General features: G+C 50.8%; 1 protein-coding gene across 1 annotated transcript in view; it reads right to left on the reverse strand.

The window, feature by feature from the left end:
* Nucleotides 1–27,089, reverse strand: part of LOC133356816 (mucin-17-like) — a 137,181-nt gene that overhangs the window by 84,935 nt on the left and 25,157 nt on the right. Inside the window, exons 3-4 of the mRNA XM_061574524.1 lie at nt 19,513–19,709; nt 15,776–18,971 (exon numbers count right to left, since the gene is read on the reverse strand). Coding sequence (XP_061430508.1) covers nt 15,968–18,971; nt 19,513–19,709 — 3,201 coding nt within the window. The 3' untranslated portion in view covers nt 15,776–15,967. The remainder of the gene's footprint in view (nt 1–15,775; nt 18,972–19,512; nt 19,710–27,089) is intronic.

The raw sequence follows: 27,089 nt of genomic DNA on the forward strand, positions 1-27,089 counted from the left end.
CCCACCCCCCCCACCACCCCACCACCCCCACCACCCCACCCCCCCACCACCCCACCACCCCACCACCCCCACCACCCCACCACCCCACCACCCCACCCCCCCACCACCCCACCACCCCACCCGCTACAGTCCGTCAGCCGAAGGCGGACGCTGGGCCGACTTTTCACGCGGCAGTCTCCCGCCTGTCAAGTGCGCACTTTTGAACAGCGTACTTTTCTACATTTCGATTTAAAATTGTGTAATGAGGCAATTACTCTGCTCCGCTGACTAATGGCCACCCAACGGAAGCCGATCATCGCTCAAAGGCCGCCACCGCTACAAGGACTTTGCCATACGACAGAAGAACACGAAGCTTACTAGACACACGGGGTCTTTCAAAAAAATGTGAACACTTCCGAGAAGTAGCAACAAAACCACGAGAAATGTGCTGACGCCGGGCTCTTTAGACCACCTGGAGAAGATTCCAGGCCACGCGTTGGCAACGATGGCGAACGAGTGGAGACTCTTTGATATTTTGAAGCTATTAACATTGCATTTGTTTTCTTGGTTCTTTCGGTAAAGTCACGTAGAAGGGAAATAATAAAATAATAAAAATAAAACATAATAAAATAATTCTCACCGACGTTTCGGCCAGCGTCTGACAGACCTGTTCTCCACCTGAGGACGGCTGTTTGCGTTGTGGCCGAAACGTCGTGAGAATTGTATTTTATTATGTTTTATTTTTATTATTTTATTATTTCCCTTCTACGTGACTTTACCGAAAGAACCAAGAAGATGAATCCCTGCAGTCACGAAAGATTTAAATCGAAAATTGCATTTGTTATTACGTTACGGTGCATTATCCGTTCTCTTTTCCATTAAAAACGATAGTCCCGTGCGAGTAGTTACCACAGGGCGTTGCGAAGCTCACAAACCCTCGAGTTCGATTTGCCGCCCACTGCCTTAAGCGTTAGAAGATCAGTTTAACAAATCTGAGGCTTTCGCGCCCAATAAGCATCCATAATACCGGGTTTGTTTTTGTTGGGTTAGATCGCATTAAAAATAGAAATGTGTCGTTAAACCCGCCACCACCCGACACAGCCCCCTGGTAGGGTTTGTCACGTACAAATCTGGCTGTCGCCTGATGAAGCTAGCTGTAATTACTGGCGAAACGTCGTACTCAGATTGTAAATGTTGTAGCTTGGCTCTCCAACACACCAGTGTGTTGTACTAGTGACGAATTGGCCACGTTCTGTTTACGTGACATATCTTACTAGTTGACCGTGTCGGGCGGTGGCGGGTTTTAACGACACATTTATATATTTATGCGATCGAACCCAAAATAAATAAAACTATATTACGTTAGAAGATCGTTTTCAACTTTGTAGAGCCGCGTCCGCCACTGCCACCACCGCCGCCACCACCACCGCTGCCACCACCACCGCCACCACCGCCACCACCATCACCGCCACCGCCACCACCGCCACCACCGCCACCACCGCCACCACCACCACCGCCACCACCACCGCCACCACCGCCACCACCGCCACCACCACCGCCACCGCCACCACCGCCACCACCACCGCCACCACCGCCACCACCGCCACCACCACCACCACCCCAGCCGCCACCACCGCCATCACCGCCACCACCACCACCGCCTCCACCACCCCAGCCGCCACCACCGCCATCACCGCCACCACCACCACCGCCACCACCACTACCGCCGCCACCACTGCCACCACACCACCGCCACCACCACTACCGCCGCCACCACCGCCACCACCGCCGCCACCACTGCCACCACCACCACCGCCACCACCACTACCGCCGCCACCACCGCCACCACCACCACCGCCACCACCACTACCGCCGCCACCACCACCACCGCTACCACCACCAACGCTGCCACCACCACCACCGCCACTACTGCCACCACCACCGCCGTCGCCCAATTAATAAATAAAATAAATATTTTATTACACGTAATAGAGTTTTTATGTTGAGTTAGATCGCGTAAATAATAATGAGTAAAATAAATATGTTATTAATTCATTGATTAACTTCGGTGACCAAGTTTTTGAACCGGTCCCGGGGGCCTCCCCTAGGCTTGCTCAGCCTTAAAAGCAGCACCGGCCGCGGTGTGTCAAACATCAGCCTCCCTGGGGGAGACAAAGGCGGCCGGGCGTTGGTTCTGTTCCACGCCACCCCATTCACGTGCCATGCGACACGTTTGCTCGCTGACAGCTCTTAGCCCAACAGCGCGTGCAGGCTACACATGGGGAAGGGGAAGGAGAGGGGGGGGTGTAGTTGGGATCTTGGTCTTCGTTGCCTTTGCCAAGCGAACACATGGGCACTCAAATTGTCCTGATGAAAAAAAATCTTATTTCTGGCCCGATCTTGGCCGTGAAAAAAAAAACATGTTTAATTGCGTTTTATGGCAGCTTTCAAAGGGCCTGAAACATTTCCATATTCCATAACAACATCACCGCGGGCAAGGGAAGAATTGCACGCACATTCACAAGAAAAATAAAAAGTCGACTGAGATGCATTTACAGCAGCCGTGGATGTTGTGGCATCACCCACAAGACCCAGAGCCGCAAGGCCACGATTCAAACCTCGCAAGATCACCACCTGCCTACAACTACTTGACTCGCCGTGCAGTTCCATCACCCGCAAAAGGTGGATTTGCCGAAGCCGATTGATTGAACCCGATGGTTTACGCAGCGTGAGTGGACAACTTGGTTCGAGTTTCGACATCGCCACGCCGATGACGCAATCGCAGGAGGGCGCAGACCCACAAATAAATGGCGCAACAGACCCCCCCACACTCTCCTCCTCCCACTCCCAATTTTTATTTTTTATTTTTCATGAATTTAATTCGTGAGAGCTGTGTTGCTGTGATACATTCGATGCCATCGTCACGTCGAACAAAAGCGACGGTGCTGCTGCTGCTACTGCCACCTCGGCAACGCAGCGTTGTTGTGTCGGGGAACGATCCCCGCAATTTCGGCAGCCGGCCGAATGATGCCCCCTGCAATGACCGGCGAGGCGTCCATGCTCAATTGTATTGTTCTATGATGCTGCTGGTCCTGCATAATGCACGGGCAAAACATGACTTTAAACCCCCCGCCAAACCTCCTACGCATTTCACAAGTAGTACTAGTCGCATATCTGCATTTCCCATAAATATGCTAACATTCCTCTTGATATGCAAATTATTTTGTCAAGGCGCTCTTCCTCCTCCCTCCCATCTTAAATAGACGCTCCAAGCCTAGGACGTGTCATTCAGACTCTGTCTTATCGACAGACCTGTTCTTCACCTGAGGATGACTGCTTGCGTTGTGGCCGAAACGTCGTGAAAATTATTTAATTAATGTTTTATTTTATTATTTTATTATTTCCATTCTACGTGACTTTAACTACCTCGCCTGGTATACAGGAGGTCGTGGGTTCGATCCCCCGACCCCTGACTATGTCTGTATATTTAGATTCTATATTTGAAGCTTTCGTGACTGCAAGGATTCATACTCTTAGTTTTTTCGGTAAAGTCATTTTTTACCTACGTGACTTTACCGAAAAAACTAAGAGTATGTATATTTACAGTTTGGTTGTTCACTCCGTGGTCGGCGTGGATTTTTCGCCACGTCTGCGACGTTTCGATCGCCACACAAGCAACCGTCCTTACCGAAAGAACCAAAGAGTATGGATTCCTGCAGTCACGAAAGCTTCAAATCAAGATTTAGAATCAACACGCGTTTTTTAAATGTCCACGTGGTATGCCAGTGCTTTAATTTGTGATAACCAGATCGCTTCTAGCGAGCACTTATGAAGACCGGAACGTTACACGCGGGGGTGGGTGGCCAGCACCACGCCCGACCACCTTTGTCTTCCCAGTGGCGATGTTTACACACCGCACCAGTACTCATTTGAGGCTGAGTCGACCTAGGGAAGGCCCAGGACCGGTTCAGATAATCGTCACCGGCGTTGGCCGTGAGCGGGAATCGAACTAGGGTGGCCAGCTTCGGGGTGTAGCGCAGCACACAAATGACACATGCACCAATCATACACACGCACAAATACACATATTATACGCAATAAGACACACACATCAAATCACACACACAACAAGTAAATTAGACATGCACAAGACACCGATTCGCCATGGAGCCTCACACTCATTCTAAGGCTGAGTCGACCTAGAGGAGACCAAAACAGGTTCAGATAATCGTCACTGGTGGTGTTGGCCGTGAGCGGGAATGGAATCCTAGTGGCCGGGTTCGTAGCGCAAACGCGCTCACCACTGCGCCACCGCTCCCCACCACACACACACACTTCACAGCACACACACCAAGGCCGTAATTCTAAAATATATGGGATATATCCCCATATCCCAATAATCAAATGTGCTCAAAATGCCCCCCAATATATTGCTATTAAAATATAAAAAATATGCTATGTTAATAAAAACAACAATTTGCTAAACCTTGGCCACAGAATCAGGACTTATCTTCATGTAACAATGCATAGATTTATGTCTATATGATTGTGGTTATGGTTGCATTTTATGAATCCCTAATCTCTGCCATTACATACTATGAAAAAAGAACAGAACAATGTAATATAATACATTATTAGACATTATTGTAATAGTAAAAAAGTCCATCCCATCCATGTGTTAGTGAATTTTTTAAATATTTTAGGCAGGAAATGGCAGGAAATTAGTTTTCAAATTTAGATTTTTTTGTGGGGGGGGGGGCCCAGACCCCCTGGAAGATTTGGTCCCCCCCAATGTTGACTCCATGGCTACGGTCTTGACACACACACACACACTGACACACACACACTGACACACACACACACAATACTCGTGGAGTTTTTCTTGTTGTTACTACGGATGCGAACAGACGGGACGCGCTTGACGTTGCCTTGTGGCCTATTGTCGAGCAAAGACAAAGATCACCCGTATAGCCTGCACAGACTTTTTGTGGCAAGTGCTTTTCGCGAGCGGCACCTATGAAGGCCGGCACTGTGGCGCACGAGGGGGGGCGGGTGGGTATGGCCAACAGCACGCCCGGCCGCCTTTGTCTCGCTCACTGTGATGTTTAAACATCGCAGCAGGGCGCTCAGTTGAGGCTGAATCGACCTAGGACCCGTTTAGAAAAAAAAAAGAAATAAAAAAACCCATTTCGTCATCGGAGTTTGATGGCTGTTAGCCCAGGAATCAAACTCGGGTCGGCGGGGTTCATCGGCGAGACGCGCTGAGCACTGCGCCACCGCTCCCCCAAGACATCGACGAGGATTTTCAGGGGGTGGGGGGGGCACCCCTCCAGCAATGAAAAATGATAGAGGAGTTGTTAGTAAGTGAGGACTTTGTCCCTTGCTTTTTATTCGACGCGTGTGCGGCGATGGCGCAGCCGTCGATCGAGGGTCGAGTTCGAACCGCGTTGTGTGATCGGCATCGCGCTCGCTGAAGGTGTTTGATGCCCTCAGGGAAGTCGTGTGGACTGTAGACGCAACTGCGCACAATTCTGAGTCACTTATAACCGCTTTGCCGTTACTTATCGCCAGTTATGGACTCAGACTATTGTCCTATCATCTCATAGAGTCCCTGGCACGTAGTAATGTGCTACACAGTGGCAGTGGGGGTCGCAAAATGCCGATTTATCTCCGTATATATATCAAAGGCAAAGTTGTGATTATGTGTGTCTGTTCAAAACTGTTTAGCAACAAACTTGAAATTTGCCACGTGGGTACTTTCCAGACTATACACCATGGGGGGGGGCGGGGGGGGAGCTCAATAATGCAGATATTTTTTGCACGGCAAGTGAGCTGTGACGTCACATCTGTCACGTGACCCGCGCACGTGGCAGCGTCACGCATTGTAGTGTAGTGGATAGCGAGCTGCGAACCCGGCGACCCGAGTTCGATTCCCGCTCACCCACGGCCACCACCGGTGACGATTATTTTAACCGCTCCTGGGCCTCCCCTAGGTCGACTAAGCCTCAAACGAATAACTGGTGTGGTGTGTGAACATCGCCACTGGGGAGACAAAGGCGGCCGGGCGTGGTGGATCCATGTCCCGGGCAAAGTCGGGTAGGGAAGATAGTTACTAATAAACCCCAATGATCCGATCGAAATTAGGGATTTTGATCGGATCATTGGGGGGGGGGTCACGTGCCATCCCACCCGCCAGTGAGCGCGTTCCCTTGAGACGGGAGCGGTGGGGGCATTGGAGCGGTGGTGGGGGCTGGGGGGTTGAGGGAGTTGAGGGGCGGGGCGGGGGGCTGCGTTAACCAATCACAACGGGCGCGCTTCCACGTGGCATTGTTTGGGTTGTACGAACAGAGATTGAGACGAAACGAAGCGAATGCATGATGAATAACAATCGGATTTAAAGTGGTACATTTTTTTTGCGGGGAGGAGGTGGGGGGGTTGTTTAGCAGGTGCATTAAGTGGGAGGCTGAATGTTGTTCTTGTTATTCTAGCGGTTATAATTGTTTGAATATATTGGTTGAGGAGCGTCAGATCACGGGAGATGAGAGCACAAATGTTTAACGGAGCCGTCTCTTGGGGAGATTGTAGGGAGGGGGGGTGTTGAGTGGGTAGGGGTGGGGGCCCATTCTTACCTCGCCTTCAAAGATCAACGGAAATAAAAATCAAATATTTCCATAACTCGCGTTCCATAAACAACGAGTGCGTCTCTCAACGGCGCGTTTATGAATACGCAATAAACCAAATCCGTAAACGCTTCGCGATTAATTTATCACTAATGAGTATGCAAACTTGCAAATTAATGAATACATAAATGTCAAGTAAATAAAACGTAAGATGACAAAAAAATAACGAATCTTATTTTTTTTCGTTTGGCGGAGGGAGTTGCGTTGGTGCAGTCCCTTATCGCAGATCACTCCGAGGTCCCAGTTCCATTCACGGCTAACATCAGTGGCGAATGATATCTAAACGATCCCTAGGTTAAAACTATGTTTTTAAACAGTTTTTATTTTGTTTATTATACCAGTCAATGCCCCACTGAGCTTGCCAGTTCTTTTTTCGGAAGTGAACTGCGCACAAATGATAACTCAACGATGTGGCGGAGAACGTGGAAATGATAATTGGTTTTTTACCCTTCTATCTGGCAACAAAACTGACACCTTTTTACAAGGAGTCATGTTTACATAGACCACAATACCTGCAGTCATAATGCAAACAAAAAACATAACTCTGATAATGTGCACTGTCCTTGAAGTTGATTGGTCCACACCCGAAACAGCTTTCCTTAGAGCCTAGTCTCACATGGGTTGGACCAGATGACGCCAAAAGGCGCACCTTGTTTGCATTATGACTGCAGGTATTGTAGTCTATGTAAACATGACACCTTGTAAAAAGGTGTCAGTTTTGTTGCCAGATAGAAGGGTAAAAAACCAATTATATTTTTTACTGGAAAATGAGGTTCCAATGGTGTAAACGTGGAAATGTTTCGCCGAAAGTTTCTGCGAACGGACAAGGATTCTAAATGTGAAGAGAAAAACCGGAGGAAGCGGAGAAAACTCAACACGACCACGGAGAGAGAGATACACACCGCAAACTTCAAATATACAGCAGCAGGCGTCAGGGTCGGTATCGAACCCACGACCTCCTGCGTACCAGGCGAGGTAGTTAACATCTCCTAGCCACCGTGAGGGTGATGAGAGAGAGACACGCAAACTCCAAATATACAGCAGCAGGCGTCAAGGTCGGTATCGAACCCACGACCTCCTGCAAACCGGGCGAGGTAGTTGACATCTCCTAGCCACCGTGATGATGATGAGAGAGCGAGACACGGACACTGTAAATCAAGAACAAGGCACAGGAGTGAGATTGTAGCCATGCAACAAAAACTACGGACCGCGCAGTAAACCCACTGCGGTCTGTCTGCCCTCCTTCAACGGAAGAGGAGGAACAGCGACACGACACAAACTCTCTCTTTTTTTACGATCAGTGGAAACAAGAAAATGCTCGGTGTATTCGGCACTTGGCTTCGTTCATCATTTCGTAATTTTTTTTCATAATAACTTTGCTTTATGTAAAACCCCACCTCTCGCTCACTCTCTCGCTCGCTCTCTCGCTCGCTCTTTCGCTCGCTCACTCGCTCACTCTCTCGGTCACTTTCTCGGTCACTCTCTCGGTCACTCTTTCGCTCACTCTCTCGCTCTCTCGCTCACTCTCTCGCTCACTCTCTCGGTCACTTTCTAGGTCACTCTCTCGCTCACTCTCTCGCTCACTCTCTCGCTCACTCGCTTACTCTCTCGCTCTATTTTTTTTACGATCAGTGGAAACAAGAAGATGCTCGGTGTATTCGGCACTTTGCTTCGTTAATCATTTCGTAAATTTGTTTTGATTCTCTCTCTGCTGAAGCCCTTTCGTCGTGACAGCTGCAGCAGCAGACCTCGATTCTAGATTTGAAGCTTTCATGACTGCAAGGATTCGTACTCCTAGGTTTTTTTCCGTAAAGTCACGCAGGTAAAAAAATACAATTAAAATTAATAAAAGTAAAATAAAAAATCACGACGTTTCGGAGGAAACACAAGCTTCCGTCTTCAGGTGGAACCGTCACAGCACGATTGCTGTATCAAGTAACGGTCTTAATTTTATTTTTTACCTACGTAACTTTACCGAAAAAACCTAGGAGCAGACCTCGACATTGCCACTTAGCCCCTGAACGTAGCACTAGCGCAAGGCAGGAAGATAATGAAGCAGTGACAACACACACAAACAACCTCACGAGCTCTCGTCGATAGCACGGGTTTGGATGCTGAAACGACGTCGTCCCGTTCGCCGTACGTGGCCGAAGGGGGTGGGGGGGGTGGAGCTGCCGGGGGAGGTCGCGGGGCCACGCGGTGGGAGGCGACGTCACGTGGGGGCCACAGTGCCGGCCTCTCGACACTACCACCACCACCCCCCCCCCCTCTTTAATTGCGTAGTTAATTGCTCTCGTTACCGCTGCCAATTTGAACCATTTTCCATTACCCCCGCGGCTCAATCCTCCGAACAAAATGATTGGAATACACGAAACAAAGAGACAATTGATTTCCCTCCCCACTGCCGTCGGCACTTTCTCCCCGAACTCCACTGCCAAACCCCAAAGCATCACCTTCGCCTCCCCTCCCCCACCAGCCCCCCCCTACACCACCCCCCCAAAGCCCCCCCCCCCCCCCAAAAGCCCCCCTCCCCTCCTCCAAGTAATTTTTCTGTTATTCCCATCAGGATTTCTCTGGCCGTGCGAGAAACCCGCCCGCTCGCTGGCCCGCTCGCTCGGGGCAATATCAGTAAATTCGACGAAACATCGCCCCCCGTTGTATTATCGATTTCTCTCCCCCCCCCCCCCCCACCGTCTTTTTGCACCACGCCCCGCGTTCAATTCTCGCCCCCACCGCACGCGTTGATCCTCCCCCACCGCACGCCACCCACCCACCCACCCCCGGACACTAGCTCCCGCTCCGTTCCGCCGCTGAAGTGGAAATTGCAGGTGTACGAACGAGCGAGCGAGCGAGCGAGCGACGAGGCCCCCCCCAGATGCCAGCTGACAAATCTTCCCACGCGATCTTTGCCATCTGCCGATGGGGCTTGGAGGGGGGGGGGGTGGCAGCCGAGATGCCAATCACGGCGTGAAATGAGGAGATCGCTTTAATGCCCAAAGGATTCATCTCTTACATCTCACCTTATGCCCCCCCACCCCACCACCCAGCGCCCCCCCCTCTCTCCAGCCCCCCCTCTTCCAGCCCCCCATCTACCCAGTGGTGTAGTGACTACATTATCAGCTCAGGGGCTACGGTAATCGACTCAGGTGTGGGCACCCCGTATTTCATTGTTGTCTCGCACGGTCGCACCCAGCCTATTCAATATCGCGGCCTCTTTCTGAGCAGGACTCGGAGAGAGAGGGGAAGACACAGAGGCGACAGGGGAAGGGATCACAGACGAGGTTCAGTAGCAGCCACGCGGTGAGGCAGTACCAAATCCCCCTCCCCAAAGATCTGCGGCCCTCCATATGTTAAGTTGTTATTGGTTAAATCCGCTTCTGCACATGAACTGATTTCACTGCTCCATCTCGGCAATGCACGTACTCGTCGCTGGATCGGTGTGGAACGGTACAGTGCAAGAGAATGCGTTTTAGTTCCTACTCTTAGTTTGTTCGGTAAAGTCACGTAGGTAAAAAGAATAAAATTAAAATTAATAGAAATAAAATAATACAAAATAAAAATCACGACGTTTCGAAGGCAACACAAGTCTCCGTCATCAGGTGGAAAACGTCGTGATTGTTTATATTTTATTTCTATTAATTCTAATTTCATTTTTTTACCTACGTGAATTTACCGAAAAAACTAAGAGTATGAATCTTTGCAGTCACGAAAGCTTCCAATCTAGTTTTAGTTCCTGTTAAGAAATCTCAAAGTATGGCTATACATTAGCGAGGGCCAAGTAGAGAGATGTTAGTTCCCTTGCCTGGTATACAGGAGATCGTAAGTTCGATCCCGACCCTGACGCCTGCTGTATATTTGGAGTGTACGTGTCACTCTCCTCGTGGTCGCTTGGATTTTTCTGCGGGTCCTCTGGTTTTTTTCCCCCTCCACATTTAGAATCAACATCGCGCGTTTAAGGACATTTGGCTGCTATAAATGTCCACGTGGTGATGAGCCACTTCATTGGGCTATCATTTGTGATTGCCAGGTCGCTTCTGTAAAATACAAAGAGTTACATACCTCAGTGTGCCTTTACCTGGTAAAATAAAAAATAAATTAAAAAAGTTATTTTTAATACAGGAGCTTAAATCCAGACGCATAGCGATCTGCGTCGCTGGTAATTGCACTGAGAGGAAGGGAGGGGAAAAAAGGGACCGCTTAACAAAACTCGCGTCAAAGGCAACACATTGACCGTGCGGGAAAGTCGGCTGGGTCGGGGGACACGTCGTGGCAACAGAAGAGACGTCGGTGGCCGATGATTATGAAACGGCAGCCGGAAGAGGAATCGTACCAAAGAGGGGTGAGCCGTTGCAATGGCGGAGCCACGTGATCGGCTCGCACGTGGGAGGGAGACGGGTGGTGGCATCGCGTGCAAGGCCATCATCCAGCAGTGGATAAACAATGTCTGCTGATGATGATGATGCTGCAAATGCACGCCATTATCACTGCGCATGTATGAATACCGCTGTATTCTTGTGCCGGGTTGGGCACTCTTCTTTATAGGGTGGAGCGGTGGCGCAGTGGTTAGGGCACTCCCCTCTTGAACCCAGTAATCCCATCCTGGACGCGTCCAGCCCTTTCGTTAATCCGGGGATTAGACGCGTGGTGAAGTATGGTCAAACGACCCCTATGACCGACACGGTACGGGGAGGTCTTCATCCAGGGGTAGATTGACACAGAGTTGTATAATGCTATTGTTATAATGCATAGCGTACAAATACAAAGAACCCCGAACGCATTCCTGCGGAGGGAGCTGGTAGGAACGTTGGGTTGCTAGGTCAATGGCCAGGGTCAACGGCGGCGTGGTGTATTCCGCAAATATGCCCGACTGTGAGGGCGGGCACAAGCCGGCGTGAGTAGGTTAAACGTTGAGTTTTATAAGGGCTCCCCACCCAGCCCCACCCCTCCCACTCCCCACCCAGGCCCACCCTCCCCACCCAGTCCCTCCCCACCTTCCCCACCCTCCCCACCCTCCCTACCCAACCCCTCCCCACCCTTTCCTCCCCACCCAGCCCCACCCTCCCCACCCAGCCTCTCCCCACCCACCCCTCCCCACTCTACCCCTCCCTCCCCTCCCAGCCCTTCCCTGCACGACGGACGGACGGACACAATAATCCCCTGTGGGCTGGTGAAACCAGTGGGTTCCTACCAGTATTAACCTTTAACATCTCTTCGAAGGCCGGCACGGCGCTCAAGGGGGTGGGTGACCAGCACCACGTCCGGCCGCCTTTGTCTCCCCGGTAGCAATGCTTACACTCTGCACTAGATACTCATTTGAGGCTGACTCGGCCTAGGGGAGCCCCAAGATCGGTTCAAATATTCGCAACTGTTATCGGTCACGAGCAGAGAATTGATATTGAGTCGTTGGGTCCATAGCTCACCGTGTTAACCGCTACAGGATGGCATATTGTACACACACACACACGTGTTTGTGAGGCCCCCAAATCTCGAATTTAAGTGCCCTATAAACATGTTTGTGCCTTTCATTCAGAAACCGTTCAAAATATATTATTGCGTCTTTTATGCTTGATAGAGCGTTATACAGCAAATAACATTAAGGGGAGAAACAATTTTTCTATCTTTCATTGTTTTGGAGATATTTCTGATTCATGCGGCTTCCCCTCATATAGTATTGCGTTCATTAATGTTTGTTATTTCTAGTTAATTAAAAAAACGTAATCTTTAAATTGAGTCGTTTGCGATAGGCACGTATTTAAATGTAAGAAGTTGAATCAAGTCGTCAACAATTATTTTTCTTGCGGAAAAATATATTTTTTGGAATAGTTAGCGTCTGATCCCACATAAAATGTAAATAAATCATATCGAGCTAATTATTATATTTATTGCAATATTTTGCCCAGCGAAGACAGGCTTTATGAACTCGTAAATAAATAAATACCTAGATATATAAATATATAACCCAAATGCAATAACCACACATTGTGCGGGTACATCAATTCCTGTCGATTTGTCAACACCAAATGCAAGCTTGGGGCGATGCAACGAATCAACAAAACAGTCCCAGACCACACCAAGACAACGCACAATAACCACTCAACATAATTGCACATTAAACTTCAACTATCAATATATGGGTTAGGATCAGAGTTACAAATCGCAAATGTGGTTTGTCTGCAGCAGCAATCTTATGCTCTTAGGTTTTTTCGGTAAAGTCACGTGGGTAAAAATAAATAATAAAAATTATAGAAATAATAATAGAAATAATCCATTAATTGGCTACCACATTCAGATAAGCCCCTCCCCCCTCCCCCTTAACTTGTATTTAAGGGCTCGTCTCTTGGCATCTTGCCTCACATCCCCAGCGTTCAACAGCACTCTCCCTCTTTAGTTTTTGGATTGTCACCAACACTGGGTAAAACAACATGTGCATTGTCGTTCTTTTCTAGCATCATGTGCACCTTTAGCACGTGACCTATTGTTCTCTTTTAGCCCCGCTCCCCCTCCAATACGTTCCATTCATTGGCTACCACACTCAGATAAGCTCCTCCCCCCCTCCTCCCCCCCCCCTTAACTTGTATTTATGAACTTGTATCTTGAATTTTTTTGCCTCACTTGATACAGTAAATCTAGCTGTGACGGTCCCACCTGATGACGGAGACTTTTTTGCCTCCGAAACGTCGTGATTTATAATTTAATTTCTATTATTTTTATTATTTATTTTTACCTACGTGACTTTACCGGAAAAAAACCCTAAGAGTATGAATCCTTGAAGTCACGAAAGCTTCAAATCTAGAAGGAATTTTCTGCTTCAGCATTATTTTCTAAAGTTTCGTGATTTTTACGAACGCCGAGGGAAGAAACAAGCGAACGAACAAAGGATCGCAACAAAAGTCCTGCCGACATACAACCTGGATGGACGCCCCTCACCCTATCGCAGGCCTGCCAGAAGAACCGAATCTTAAAATACAGACGGGCGGAGGCTTTTCATCTGCTGGGTGGGGAAGGCCACTGAGACCCAGATCAGCAACCCAGGAAAATCCTCCTCCCAGGAGATCACAACCGCAGGAACGGCGGCAAAATATCGCAAGCCTCGAAATCCCGCCCGAGAGCATTGCCGCTCAGACTCTTGCGTTTTAAATTGGTGCACGGCACATATGTGGCAAAGGAAAGAAAGGCGAAATTCATGGATACCCTCACCCCAACTACACGCTTGACCGTCCAAGATGTACCTCAGGCACAATACAAACCTACTTACATGCGTTTTTGTCACGGCCGGACATTGGTTATATTTTTTTTATCAGACGATATCGGTCTTCTTTAATGACGTGTGGGGCACCAAACATCCCTCCGTCAGTTGAGACCACCTTGTAGGGCTTGAAACCGGGTTGGTTATACTTAGAAAAAAATCATCAGCACGCCCTACTCCAAACTTTTAACATCATTTCAAGTACAACAAAAAAAGCATCTTGGCTGACTGACCCCCCTTACGCGGGGACACGGGCGCAACACCCTGCTAGACACACGGCTACCGAACACCCGTGTGTCCCACAAGCTCAAAATGGGTAAAAAGTGGAGTTTGAGGCCAGATGGTGGCCCCCCTTCCCTTCCTCCGAAGTCTAAAACGAGAGAGAGAAGCGGAGAGGCCTCGGGGACAGTAACCGGAGATGCGTGGACATTTTATATCGTCAGCTGAGAGTGGATGGGGCTCTCGGGATGGAGGAGAGGTTTTTTACGGGGGGGTTGTGAGCCTGCCCGACCGAGTTCGATTCCCGATCAAAGGAAGTCGAGAGCAAGTGACTTCCTGCTGCTCAGATCGGTATCGGGAGTCATCGGCTGCTCGACTTTCACTCGCATCCCTGCAAGAGCCGGTGGTGGAAATTCCACATTCTAATGGCCAGGACGTGGTCTCTGCATAGGACGACTGCCGTTGACTTCCCATCACGATATAGGACTCGTTGATACGACCCCAGAGGGGAATGATGGGCTGAGTCAAAAGTTACCATTTAGATTTTGTTTTAGGTCGATGGTTTAAAAGCAAAGCTATTGTGCACTAAGCACGCGGCAGGGTGATGTCACGTGCATTTATGTAAGTTGAACTGCTTTCGCATCGTACGCAGTCAGCCGTGTTCATCGGAGATGCGTGGGGAAGAACACCAAACTGAACACAAAATTATTTCAAAGACGTGCGTTTTCAATTTAGATTATTTAAAATTGCATAGCTCCAGTCGCTTCCTAAAAAAAATCGGAATGAAGAGCATTCCAGACGGCCGCATGAGTCCATCTGAAAGCGCGCGATGCTGTGACCACATTTGTTCGATGCCGAGCCAAAAGCGGCTGCTGCAAGGATGACCGGAGTTCCCGTTATGGTTTATGTTGCTTGACGAGATCATCAAGGTATTGTAGTTCATTCGTGGCAGGCACCGGAAAGTCTCTCTCCTCCCCACCTCTCCCCCGTCGCGGTTTTTCTGCCTCCCCAGAAACCACTGACGCGTCGTACCGGGCCTGGTGTGCTTACCTAAAAACACATTTCATGTAGATATAGATATGAAGAAAGGGAGAGGAAACGAAGGTTGTTCTAAAAATGTTGGTGCTGATGCTTGTTCTTGGGATCATCATTTGTGTGTGTGCCGCGTCACGTGCCTTTGTACTCGCTCACACAATGGCACGAACTTGCCATTGACCCAGAACTCACTGGCAGTCAGTAGCCTCCTCATCACTCTTCTATTGCTACTGCCACGTGTTGATTTTTTTTTACAACGAACTTCACTCACCTGTTCCCAAGTTGAGGACTCGTTCCAGCAGATGCTAGTTCGTCTCATCTGCATTCTGTGTTCAACCACCAGGTCACAACAACACACTCTCCCATCCACCTGCCCACTCACCCACTCACCATCCGCTGACAAAACTCCATCACCCACCCACAAAATCACCCACCCACAAAATCACCCACCCACAAAATCAGCCACCCACCCATTCACCTACTCACACACTAATCCACTCATGGCCTTTACAATCGACTTGCTCAATCCAATAAGCATGTCAACTCTTATCCATCACAAACGTCGCAGTGTGTGTGTGTGCGGCCTTCGGGCCTGGCCGAGATGACAGGCCCTCACCTGCGCTCGCCAACGCTGGGGTCTCCTCCGTGCGGGCAGAGCGAGGTGACGGAGCGACGGTCAGACTCGCAGGGGGGGGCACAGGCCCCCCAGCTCGAACGAATTCTCCTCCCGACGACGCTGCCCTCCACTGGCACCGGTTCCCCGGTCGTCATGGCACTGGTGGTGCCAGCGGCGCCAGTGGCGGCGGCATCACTGGCAACGGCCGTGCGTGACAACCGGAACTCGGGAGACGTGGAGGAACGGAGGCTCGGCTGGATCGATGCCGCAACTCCCCCGTCCGCACCCGGTGTCGAACTTGGCCGGGCCGTGAGGACGGGCGCCGGAGTCGGATCGCGGAGGCTGGACCCCGCCCCTTCGTCCCGTGGCGCCACCGGGAGTCGCCGGCGGTGCCGGGGAGTCGCTCCCAGCGGAGGGGGTGGAGGAGGAGGAGGAGGAGGCGGCTGCTGCGGTGGTAAAGCGCTCGCGAGGCTGGCGATAAGTCAAGTCGGCGGGCAGCGGTGGCATGAATGATGGAAGCAAATCGGAAGCAAGGCTCAGCGATGCATCCCACAGCAGAGCTGAGGACGCTGGAATTGGTCCCATCGATCTTCCGAGCGGAGCTGTCTCGGACGCCGGGCTGGGGGTGGAGGTCACCGTGACGGATGTGCCGGTTCCGTGACCCCATCCTCCGGGGACGGCACCCCTGTCGGCGGTGCTCGGAGCGGTGGAGAAACTCTGCTGAGATGCGGCCGGCACGCGGGAAAGCACTGCCCCCGCTTCCGCCGCGAGCAAAGTGGTCCGTTGGGCCCCGAAAGTTTTTGCCGGAGGGCTGCCGGTGCCGCCAACTTCGCGGAGGAAAATCACATCGCCGGCTCGCTCCGTCCGCCGTGAGGGCTGGGCTCTGGTGGCGAGCAGCTCCGTTTCGTAAAGCAACGGTGAAGGAGTTGGTTGGCGTGTGGCGTGGGGGGAGGAGCGGCCGGAGGGTAAGTCATCGAGTTGCGCCGTCGTGCAGAGAGACGATGAATCCCCACGCCGTTCCGCTGTGTACACGGGAGGTGATTCAGTGGGCCCTGCCGCACAAGAGAGGAGCGACGGATCGCCTCGCTGTCGCGTTTTGAAAAGGGACGAGGCATCAGTGGCTCGTTCCATCGTGTGAGCGCTGAGTGAATCGCTGGGAGAGATTGTGCCGTAAATCGGCGACGAGTGCACCGGCTTCTCCGTTCTGTATCCGTGCTGCGAATCATCCAAATGTTGTACTTCATAGACCGATGATGCATCTCTGGCCTGCTCGGCTGCATAAACAGAAGAGAAAAAGTCGTGGGGCATGGCCGTGCCACTACGCTGTGGTGACAGCGAACGTGTGCGTTCCATTGTTCCGTGCCCGAGCGGCGAGCCGTCGTGCAGCGAGTCCCCGAAGGAGCAGTCTGAACCCTGCGTCGCGCTCGGCGCAAAGGAAACGTCTGCGTCCTCCGTCGAGCCACTCCACTCAGCAGGAAACGACACGGGGTGTCTCGCCCGCTGAGGCTGGCAACTCTGAATAATCTGAGATGACGGCGGCGGTGGTAGCTGCGTGAGTGAGCCCGCTCGGCCCACCAGCTCATGCCACGTCGTCACCAAACTCATCTCTGGCGTCCGCTGCCAGAACGACGACCAGGACGGCTGCCCCGCCTGCCCGCCGCCTGCTGCTGGCACCGGCTGGCCACTCGGCGTGAGCTCCGGCACCGTTGCGCTCAGCCACGAAACCATGGGCGATGTCGCCACTGGCGGCGAGACGGCAGGGCCAGCGGTCGTGGCTATAACCGGCGAGAGAAGAGATGGTCTCACCATCGCCTCGAGCCACAGCACAGCATCGGATAGCGACGGGGTCACCCCCGGCCAATTTGTTTCATAGCGTCCCGTGCCGCTCAGACTCGCAGGCTCAGATTGCCGGTGCTGCAAGTCCCGGGAGGCATTGGTGCCGAGCCGGGTTGACGGCAACTCCGGCGGCGCGGACGACGGCGCGACGCGGCCGGAGCGAGGCTGGGACGCGCGTGCGATTGTCTTGCCGAGCGATGGAGAACCTCTCCACGACGGGGGAGGAGCCGTTCTACTGGAGCGCCCGGCGCCGGTGGAGTGGCCCACCGTCGGAGTGCACGGATACGCCGGCGTGCCGGCGATGGGGACCGTGGGTGGCGCGAGAGGAAAGGGCGACGCGCGGTCACCGACGACGGGCACCGTTGAGCTGTGGAGACCCGTCAGCGCGACGCCGCCGTCGGGTCGGGCCACCCCCTGTGCGTCATGCAGACTGGGCCACGTGCTCGGGAAGGGGGCTTGGGTCGACGAGTCTGAATCCGTCTGATCGCCAGAGGGCGGAGTGGAGAGGCGCACGGGGGATGGGGAGAGCTCCGTTGCGGCGGCGGTTGCGGCGGCGACGGCGACACCGAAACCGCAGCACGCGGCAACTGCCACCGCTCCCTCGGCATCACTGGCGGCGGCCTCAAACGCCGGCAGGAGCCTCGTCGTCGCCGGCATGAGCACCGGCGTGGCCGTGGCCGTGAGCATCCTCTTCCTCGACGTTGCCGTGCCGCTTTTGGCGTCGGCGCCATCGACGCCGCCGCTGCCGCGGCTCTCGACCAGCACCCGCCAGCCGACCACTGCGTGGCCCGTCACGTCGGACATCCGGCCCGAGGCGACGCTGTGCGACAGCACCTGGGCCAGCTCCGTGGCCGGCTCAAAGGGGCCGCAGGCGACGGGCCACGATACCTCCGTGAGGCCGCCCTCCGGCCCCGGCAGCTCACGGCCCCGCGGGTCTGGGCCCAACGTCTCGGGGCCCGACGCCTCGCGCTCCGAAGCGTCTCGGAGGCGGAGCCGAACTGGCCCCGAAGCACCGGCACTCTCCTCCGGCCCACCAGCGCCGCCGCCGCCGGTCGGCAGCGCGGCCTTACGGCTCGCAGCCCGGCCGGTCTCGTCTCGTGGCCCGAAGGCCCCACTAGCGGCGACCGCGCTGCGGTTGAGGCGCGCCAGCTGCGACGGCGTCCCGAGTGGCGCCAGCGTCACGGCGTAGGGGTCGAGGCGCAGGTAGCGGGCCAGCACCGAGATGAGCCGCAGCCGCCGCTCGGCGCTCAGGGACTCGGCCCGGCCCTCGAGCACCAGCGACGCGAAGGTGGCAGCGGAGGAGCCCGATGCGCAGCGCTCCATCTCTACGCCGGATGTGCCTGCCCCGTTCTTGGGCGGACTGGTGCACGGACGGATAGAGAGATTGTGTGGACGCATGGATGGACAGACGCATGGACGTACGGGCGGACAGACGGACAGATGGATGGACGGATAGACAGGTAGACGGACAGATGGATGGACGGATAGATAGACAGGTAGACGGACACATGGACAGATGGCCAGAGAGACGGATGCACAGACAGACGCATGGACAGACGGTCAGAGAGATGGGATTCTCGTGGGAAATGGAGAGGAGGAGGAGGGGGGGAGGGTGGTGGGGGAGGATCGCAAATGAGATACAATGACAAGCGGACCACGGATCCAGCGTCTTGAGTGGCCGCGCGACAGAAAAAAAAAACATCCCGGCTAACAAATACGATGAGTATTCTTGGTTCTTTCGGTTAAAGTCACGTAAAAGGGAAATAATAAAATAATTAGTACACCCACGTGACTTTACCGAAAGAACCAAGAATATGAATCCCTGCAGTCACGAAAGCTTTAAATCGAAATTCAAATACGACGAGGCTAAACCGGACGGCGCCGTGCCACACGAGACCCACCTGGAGGAGGGATCTTGGAAGAGCCAGGCTCGCGGCGACTCCCAATCGGCGAGCACGTGCACAGAGAAGGTCCCGGGGCAGCACGAGGCGACGGTGTGGCTCCCGCGGTCCGAGTCGACGGGCACTCCCCGTAGGCCCGACGTAGATGGATCACAGAGCAGCCAATCCGGCAGAGAGGGGGGGCCGCGGTGCCCGTCCTATGGGTTTGCGACCAGAGGCAACCGGTTGAGTGAGGAGAGAGAGAGGAGTCTCGTTGGTAAAGAGAGAGAGAGTGAGTGACCAGCGTCGCCAATTGTCGGCAGAGGCGATGAGGTGGAAACGAGTGAGGTAATGAAGCGAATAGCGATCAGAGCAGAGACAGGCAAATGGCGATCAGAGAAAAACTAACCAAATAGAAATCAGAGCAAAATCAACCAAATAGAAATCAGAGCAAAATCAACCAAATAGAGATCAGTGCAAAATCTACCAAATAGAGATCAGAGCAAAATCAACCAAATAGAGATCAGAGCAAAATCAACCAAATAGAGATCAGAGCAAAATCTACCAAATAGAGATCAGTGCAAAATCAACCAAATAGAGATCAGAGCAAAATCAACCAAATAGAGATCAGTGCAAAATCAACCAAATAGAGATCAGAGCAAAATCAACCAAATAGAGATCAGTGCAGAGTCAACTGCGTTACAGGGGGAAGAAAAGAGCAGCGTGCAAACACAATCGATATTAAATTAAATTAATTTGCGGTAAAAAGAAAGCTGGCGTGGACCAAATCACTTTAAAAAAATCGTTCACAGCAGCATTACATTTGAGAAATATCTGAATGCATTGTGCAATTATTGCTCTCGCGTGTAAACATACAAGGAGGACGTTTCGTGTGCCTGAGGGGTCACAGATGTTGCAATGGACCACACCAGGTGACAGCGATTATCTGAACCAGTCCGGAGCCTCCCCTAGGTCGACTCAACCTCAAATGACGACCTGATTCGACATGTAAACATTTCCACTAGGGAGAAAAAGGCGGCCGAGAGAGGTGCTGGCCACCCACCCACCCTCTCGTGTGCCGTGCCGGCCTTCGTAGGTGCTCACAAACAGCACTTGCCCCAAAAGTCTTATAAGGCTATAACCGTGGATATTTGTATTTTTGTAAGTATATAGACCTTGAGTCATGTTTGCATTGACCACAATACCTGAGGTCGGAATGCAAACAAAATACACAACTCTGATAATGAATGCACTGTCCTTGAAATTGATTGGTCCACACTCGAGACAGCTTTTCTTAGAGCCTCGTCTCACATGGTGTTGGTCCACAATCAATGTGTTGGACCAATCAATTTCAAGGACAGTGCATACATTATCAGAGTTGTGTGCTTTTTGTTTGCATTCTGACCGCATGTATTGTGGTCAATGAAAACATGACTCTGTGTAAAAAAGGCGTCAGTTTTGTTGCCAGATAAAAGGGTAAAAAACCAATTATCATATTTTGCTACTGGCAAAGGAGGTTCCAATTGTATATAGACCTTGTAAGTTCTCACGCTGATGTAGCTGGCGTTTCTCCAGGTTGTAAACTACAACACAACTAAGCTCTTTATATTTAACCAGGTAAGGCCCACTGAGCTATGTAGCTATTTTTGAGAAGCGACTTGGCCACACATTTACAGCTCAAACACGTGGCTTATCACGCGCAAATGTCTTGCAAAAATCCTCAACGCACGTTGATACTAAATGAGAAAACCCAGAGGACCCGGAGAAAAATCCATGTGACCACGTGGAGAGAGAGAGAGAACACGCAAACTCCAAATAAACAGTCGTCAGAGTCGGGTTGGAACTCAGGACCTCCTGTATACCAGGCGAGGTAGTTCACAAATCGCCATCGTGGCCAATATAAAAAAAACATCCCTCGATTGGGATAACACATTGCGAGCAACAATCATCGCCCCTCCTACCGCGAGAAAAATTAAATAAAGCTTTGACAGCGCCCTACTGGGTAAACACGCATACATAAATATATTACATTGTATCACTTCATTATGCAAAAAGAAATCCCGACAACATGACTTCCGCTAATATTTTCATTACAGAGACAACATGCATTATCCGCATATAATAAAAAAAACATATCCATCACGGGTGGCTACAACGCGACTTTGGCTGTGCTAGATCGGGTAAGACTATTTAAAGAATAGAGAAAGATGCTTGGAAGTTCTACCCCCCTCCCCCACCAACTTGACCGTGTTCTAATGGAGGTCATGCCGTCTGGGGAGTTGCCTCGGATGTTTAAGTAAGAGCGAGCACCAGCCGTGATGTTTACAACATTTCTCCCTTTCTCTGTCAACAGGGCAAATGGGTCCCCCCCCCCCCCCCTCACAGCCTTTAATGTAATGTTATTTTTATCGTATTACAAATTTCAGTTTTAAATAATGCATACTTATTCGCGGCTATGTTAGCGGTGTGGCCCGGCGGTTAAGCCGCAACTGCACTTTGACCCCAGCGAGCGATCTGAGTTCGATTCACCGTCCAACGATTTGCATCAGCGGCGGTGACATCTGATCCCAGGTCCTGTGTTTATCGTCCGCTCAGTGGCGTGGCGACTCCAATTATCAGCTCAGGCGGTGCAGCAAATCGGTCATATGGGAGCCGCCAATGTTTAATTTGTCTCATCGCACGGTCGCACCTAGGCGATAATATATCGAGGCCTCCCCTCTCGCCTTAATCACGCGGTCGTCACGCTCATGGTCTCGAATAGCTGACGCTGTAGGGGGCGCGAGATGCAGCCGCTACAGCTGCGCAAAAGTTACCTACTCTTAAGTTTTTTCGGTAAAGTCACGTAGGTAAAAAATAAAATTAAAATAATGGAAATAAAATACAAGTCTCCGTCATCAGGTGGGAGACTTGTGTTGCTTCCAAAACGTCGTGATTTATTATTTTATTTCCATTATTACTTTTATTAACTTTAAATTTTATTTTTTACCTACGTGACTTTACCGAAAAAACCTTAAGAGTATGAATCCTTGCAGTCACGAAAGCTTCAAATCGTAAGCGCTTGCGCGCTTACGACCGTGCAAATCTTTCGGTCGTTTTTTAACCCACTTCCCGTGATCCAATCGAGCTGACATTTTGCACACAGACTCGTTGTGCGTGACAATTTATTTTCGTGAAATTTTTTTCCCATAACTTTACACTTTTTAGGAATTTTTTTTTCTATTTAATTACCAATTGCTTAATGGTGGCAGGCAATCATCTGACCCATAGGTGGCAGCCATCTCAAGCCAGAGGACGAGAGGACTCTAGCCGCCACGCATATAAAGGATTTATAGTGAAAAACTTTGTTTTTACGGGTTATACTTGTTTTACTGTTGATGTTTGTCAAGTGGGGCCTGCAACTCGTTGATTTGGCCACCAGAGAGGTGGGGGGGGGGGATTGTGCAGGGCATGGCACCCTCTGCCTGGCCGCACGCGACTGCGTCCACCCACGCACCCACTTCAACCCAGAGCCACTGTGACCGCTGGGGTCTTTCAAGCCGTCGCCTTGCGCCTTGCGCCACTGAACTGCTCAAAGTGGACTACCCGCACGGGCGAGAGGGAAGCCGCGGCGGACGCTTGGAGGACGCGCGCAGTTTCTGCGACGGAGCAAAGCCTCGGTGGGTCTACTAGTTGTGGGTGTACTAATTGTGGGTGTACTGATTGTGGGTGTACTCATTGTGGGTGTACTCATTGTGGGTGTACTCGTTGTGGGTGTACTAGTTGTGGGTGTACTCATTGTGAGTGTACTAATTGTGGGTGAACTCATTGTGGGTGTACTCATTGTGGGTGTACTCATTGTGGGTGTACTTATTGTGAGTGTACTCATTGTGGGTGTACTAATTGTGGGTGTACTCGTTGTGGGTGTACTCAATGTGGGTGTACTCATTGTGGGTGTACTAATTGTGGGTGTACTCATTGTGGGTGTACTCAATGTGGGTGTACTCATTGTGGGTGTACTCATTGTGGGTGTACTCATTGTGGGTGTACTAATTGTGGGTGTACTCGTTGTGGGTGTACTAGTTGTGGGTGTACTCATTGTGGGTGTACTAATTGTGGGTGTACTCATTGTGGGTGTACTAATTGTGGGTGTACTAGTTGTGGGTGTACTAATTGTGGGTGTACTCAATGTGGGTGTACTCATTGTGGGTGTACTCATTGTGGGTGTACTCATTGTGGGTGTACTAATTGTGGGTGTACTCGTTGTGGGTGTACTAGTTGTGGGTGTACTCATTGTGGGTGTACTAATTGTGGGTGTACTCATTGTGGGTGTACTAATTGTGGGTGTACTCATTGTGGGTGTACTCAATGTGGGTGTACTCATTGTGGGTGTACTAATTGTGGGTGTACTCATTGTGGGTGTACTCAATGTGGGTGTACTCATTGTGGGTGTACTGATTGTGGGTGTACTCATTGTGAGTGTACTCATTGTGAGTGTACTCATTGTGGGTGTACTCATTGTGGGTGTACTGATTGTGGGTGTACTCAATGTGAGTGTACTCATTGTGGGTGTACTCATTTTGGGTGTACTCATTGTGGGTGTACTCATTGTGGGTGTACTCATTGTGGGTGTACTCATTGTGGGTGTACTCATTGTGGGTGTACTAATTGTGGATGTACTCATTGTGGGTGTACTCATTGTGGGTGTACTAATTGTGGGTGTACTCATTGTGGGTGTACTCATTGTGGGTGTACTCATTGTGGGTGTACTAGTTGTGGGTGTACTCATTGTAGGTGTACTCATTGTGGGTGTACTCATTGTGGGTGTACTCATTGTGGGTGTACTCATTGTGGGTGTACTCATTGTAGGTGTACTCATTGTGGGTGTACTCATTGTAGGTGTACTCATTGTGGGTGTACTCATTGTAGGTGTACTCATTGTGGGTGTACTAGTTGTGGGTGTACTCATTGTGGGTGTACTCATTGTGGGTGTACTAATTGTGGGTGTACTAGTTGTGGTTGTACTCATTGTGGGTGTACTAATTGTGGTTACACTAATTGTGGGTGCACTCATTGTGGGTGTACTAATTGTGGGTGTACTCATTGTGGGTGTACTCATTGTGGGTGTACTCATTGTGGGTGTACTCATTGTGGGTGTACTCATTGTGAGTGTACTCATTGTGGGTATACTCATTGTGAGTGTACTCATTGTGGGTGTACTCATTGTGAGTGTACTAGTTGTGGGTGTACTCAATGTGGGTGTACTAATTGTGAGTGTACTCATTGTGGGTGTACTCATTGTGGGTGTACTAATTGTGGGTGTACTCATTGTGGGTGTACTCATTGTGGGTGTACTAATTGTGAGTGTACTCATTGTGGGTGTACTCATTGTGGGTGTACTAATTGTGGGTGTACTCATTGTGGGTGTACTCATTGTGGGTGTACTCATTGTGGGTGTACTAATTGTGGGTGTACTAGTTGTGGGTGTACTCATTGTGGGTGTACTCATTGTGGGTGTACTAATTGTGGGTGTACTCATTGTGGGTGTACTCATTGTGGGTGTACTAATTGTGGGTGTACTCATTGTGGGTGTACTCATTGTGGGTGTACTAATTGTGGGTGTACTCAATGTGGGTGTACTCATTGTGGGTGTACTCATTTTGGGTGTACTCATTGTGGGTGTACTAATTGTAAGTGTACTAGTTGTGGGTGTACTCATTGTGGGTGTACTCATTGTGGGTGTACTGATTGTGAGTGTACTCATTGTGGGTGTACTCATTGTGGGTGTACTCATTTTGGGTGTACTCATTGTGGGTGTACTAATTGTAAGTGTACTAGTTGTGGGTGTACTCAATGTGGGTGTACTCATTGTGAGTGTACTCATTGTGGGTGTACTCATTGTGAGTGTACTCATTGTGGGTGTACTAATTGTGGGTGTACTCATTGTGGGTGTACTAATTGTGAGTGTACTAATTGTGGTTACACTGATTGTAGGTGTACTCATTGTGGGTGTACTCATTGTGAGTGTACTCATTGTGGGTACACTAATTGTGGGTGTACTCATTGTGGGTGTACTAATTGTGAGTGTACTCATTGTGGGTACACTAATTGTGGGTGTACTAATTGTGAGTGTACTCATTGTGAGTGTACTAATTGTGAGTGTACTAACTGTAAGTGTACTCATTGTGGGTGTACTAATTGTGGGTGCACTCATTGTGAGTGTACTCATTGTGAGTGTACTCATTGTGGGTGTACTCATTGTGGGTGTACTCATTGTGGGTGTACTCATTGTGAGTGTACTCATTGTGGGTGTACTCATTGTGGGTGTACTCATTGTGGGTACACTAATTGCGGGTGTACTCATTGTGAGTGTACTAATTGTGAGTGTACTCATTGTGGGTACACTAATTGCGGGTGTACTCATTGTGGGTGTACTCATTGTGAGTGTACTAATTGTGAGTGTACTCATTGTGGGTACACTAATTGCGGGTGTACTCATTGTGGGTGTACTCATTGTGAGTGTACTCATTGTGAGTGTACTCATTGCGGGTGTACTCATTGTGAGTGTACTCATTGTGGGTGTACTCATTGTGGGTACACTAATTGCGGGTGTACTCATTGTGAGTGTACTCATTGTGGGTACACTAATTGCGGGTGTACTCATTGTGGGTGTACTCATTGTGAGTGTACTCATTGTGGGTACACTAATTGCGGGTGTACTCATTGTGGGTGTACTCATTGTGGGTGTACTCATTGTGAGTGTACTCATTGCGGGTGTACTCATTGTGGGTGTACTCATTGTGTGGGTACTAGTTGTGGGTGTACTAATTGTGGGTGTACTCATTGTGAGTGTACTAATTGTGGGTGTACTAATTGTGAATGTACTAATTGCAGGGTGTACTCATTGTGGGTGTACTCATTGTGAGTGTACTCATTGTGGGTATAGTTGTGCGATGCCAAGACATGGCGTCAAAACAAAACACATTTCGCATGCAACACGCAACTCGCGCAGCGCACGTGCGATGGGGAGATACGTTCCGTTTTGGGGTTGGGCGGAGTGGAATAAAAAGTTACCGCGGCTGTCTGGACTGCAAAAAGAGCAGCAGTGTTCGTGTTACAAAGTCGCCAAGCTGAGAGTGCGTGTCAGAGTGTTTGTGTGCGGGGTCGCAAAGTCATCTCAGTTAGGCGACCCATGGCACCTGCTGGGTCTGCCCCGTGACCTCCTGCCAGCGGGTGTTTGACACGTCACGCGGCCTCAACGTGCACCTAGCCTGGCACGAGCGCCGCGGTGACGTCACAAGCCACTTAGTGGCGAATGGCGGTTGTTGCTGTTGTTGTTGTGCGGTCGACTAGGTCGACTCGGCCTCAAGTGAGTAGCTGGTGTGGTGGGTAGACATCGCTACTGGGGAGACAAAGGCGGTCGGGCGTGGTGCTGGCCACCCACCCCCACGTGTGCCGTTCCGGCCTTCAGAAGTGCTCGCTAAGAGCACTTGCCTCAACAGTCTGTTCGAGGCTATAGGGGGGATCTTTGTCTTTTGTGCGTGTGAGAGTGTGCTTGTGTGTGTGTGAGTGTGAACGTATGTGTGCGCGTGTGTGTGTGTGCGTGTGTGTTTGTGCGCGTG

Source organism: Lethenteron reissneri, chromosome 55 (genome assembly GCF_015708825.2).
Source record: "Lethenteron reissneri isolate LAM-NWPU_2019-01 chromosome 55, ASM1570882v1, whole genome shotgun sequence".
NCBI lineage: Eukaryota > Metazoa > Chordata > Hyperoartia > Petromyzontiformes > Petromyzontidae > Lethenteron > Lethenteron reissneri.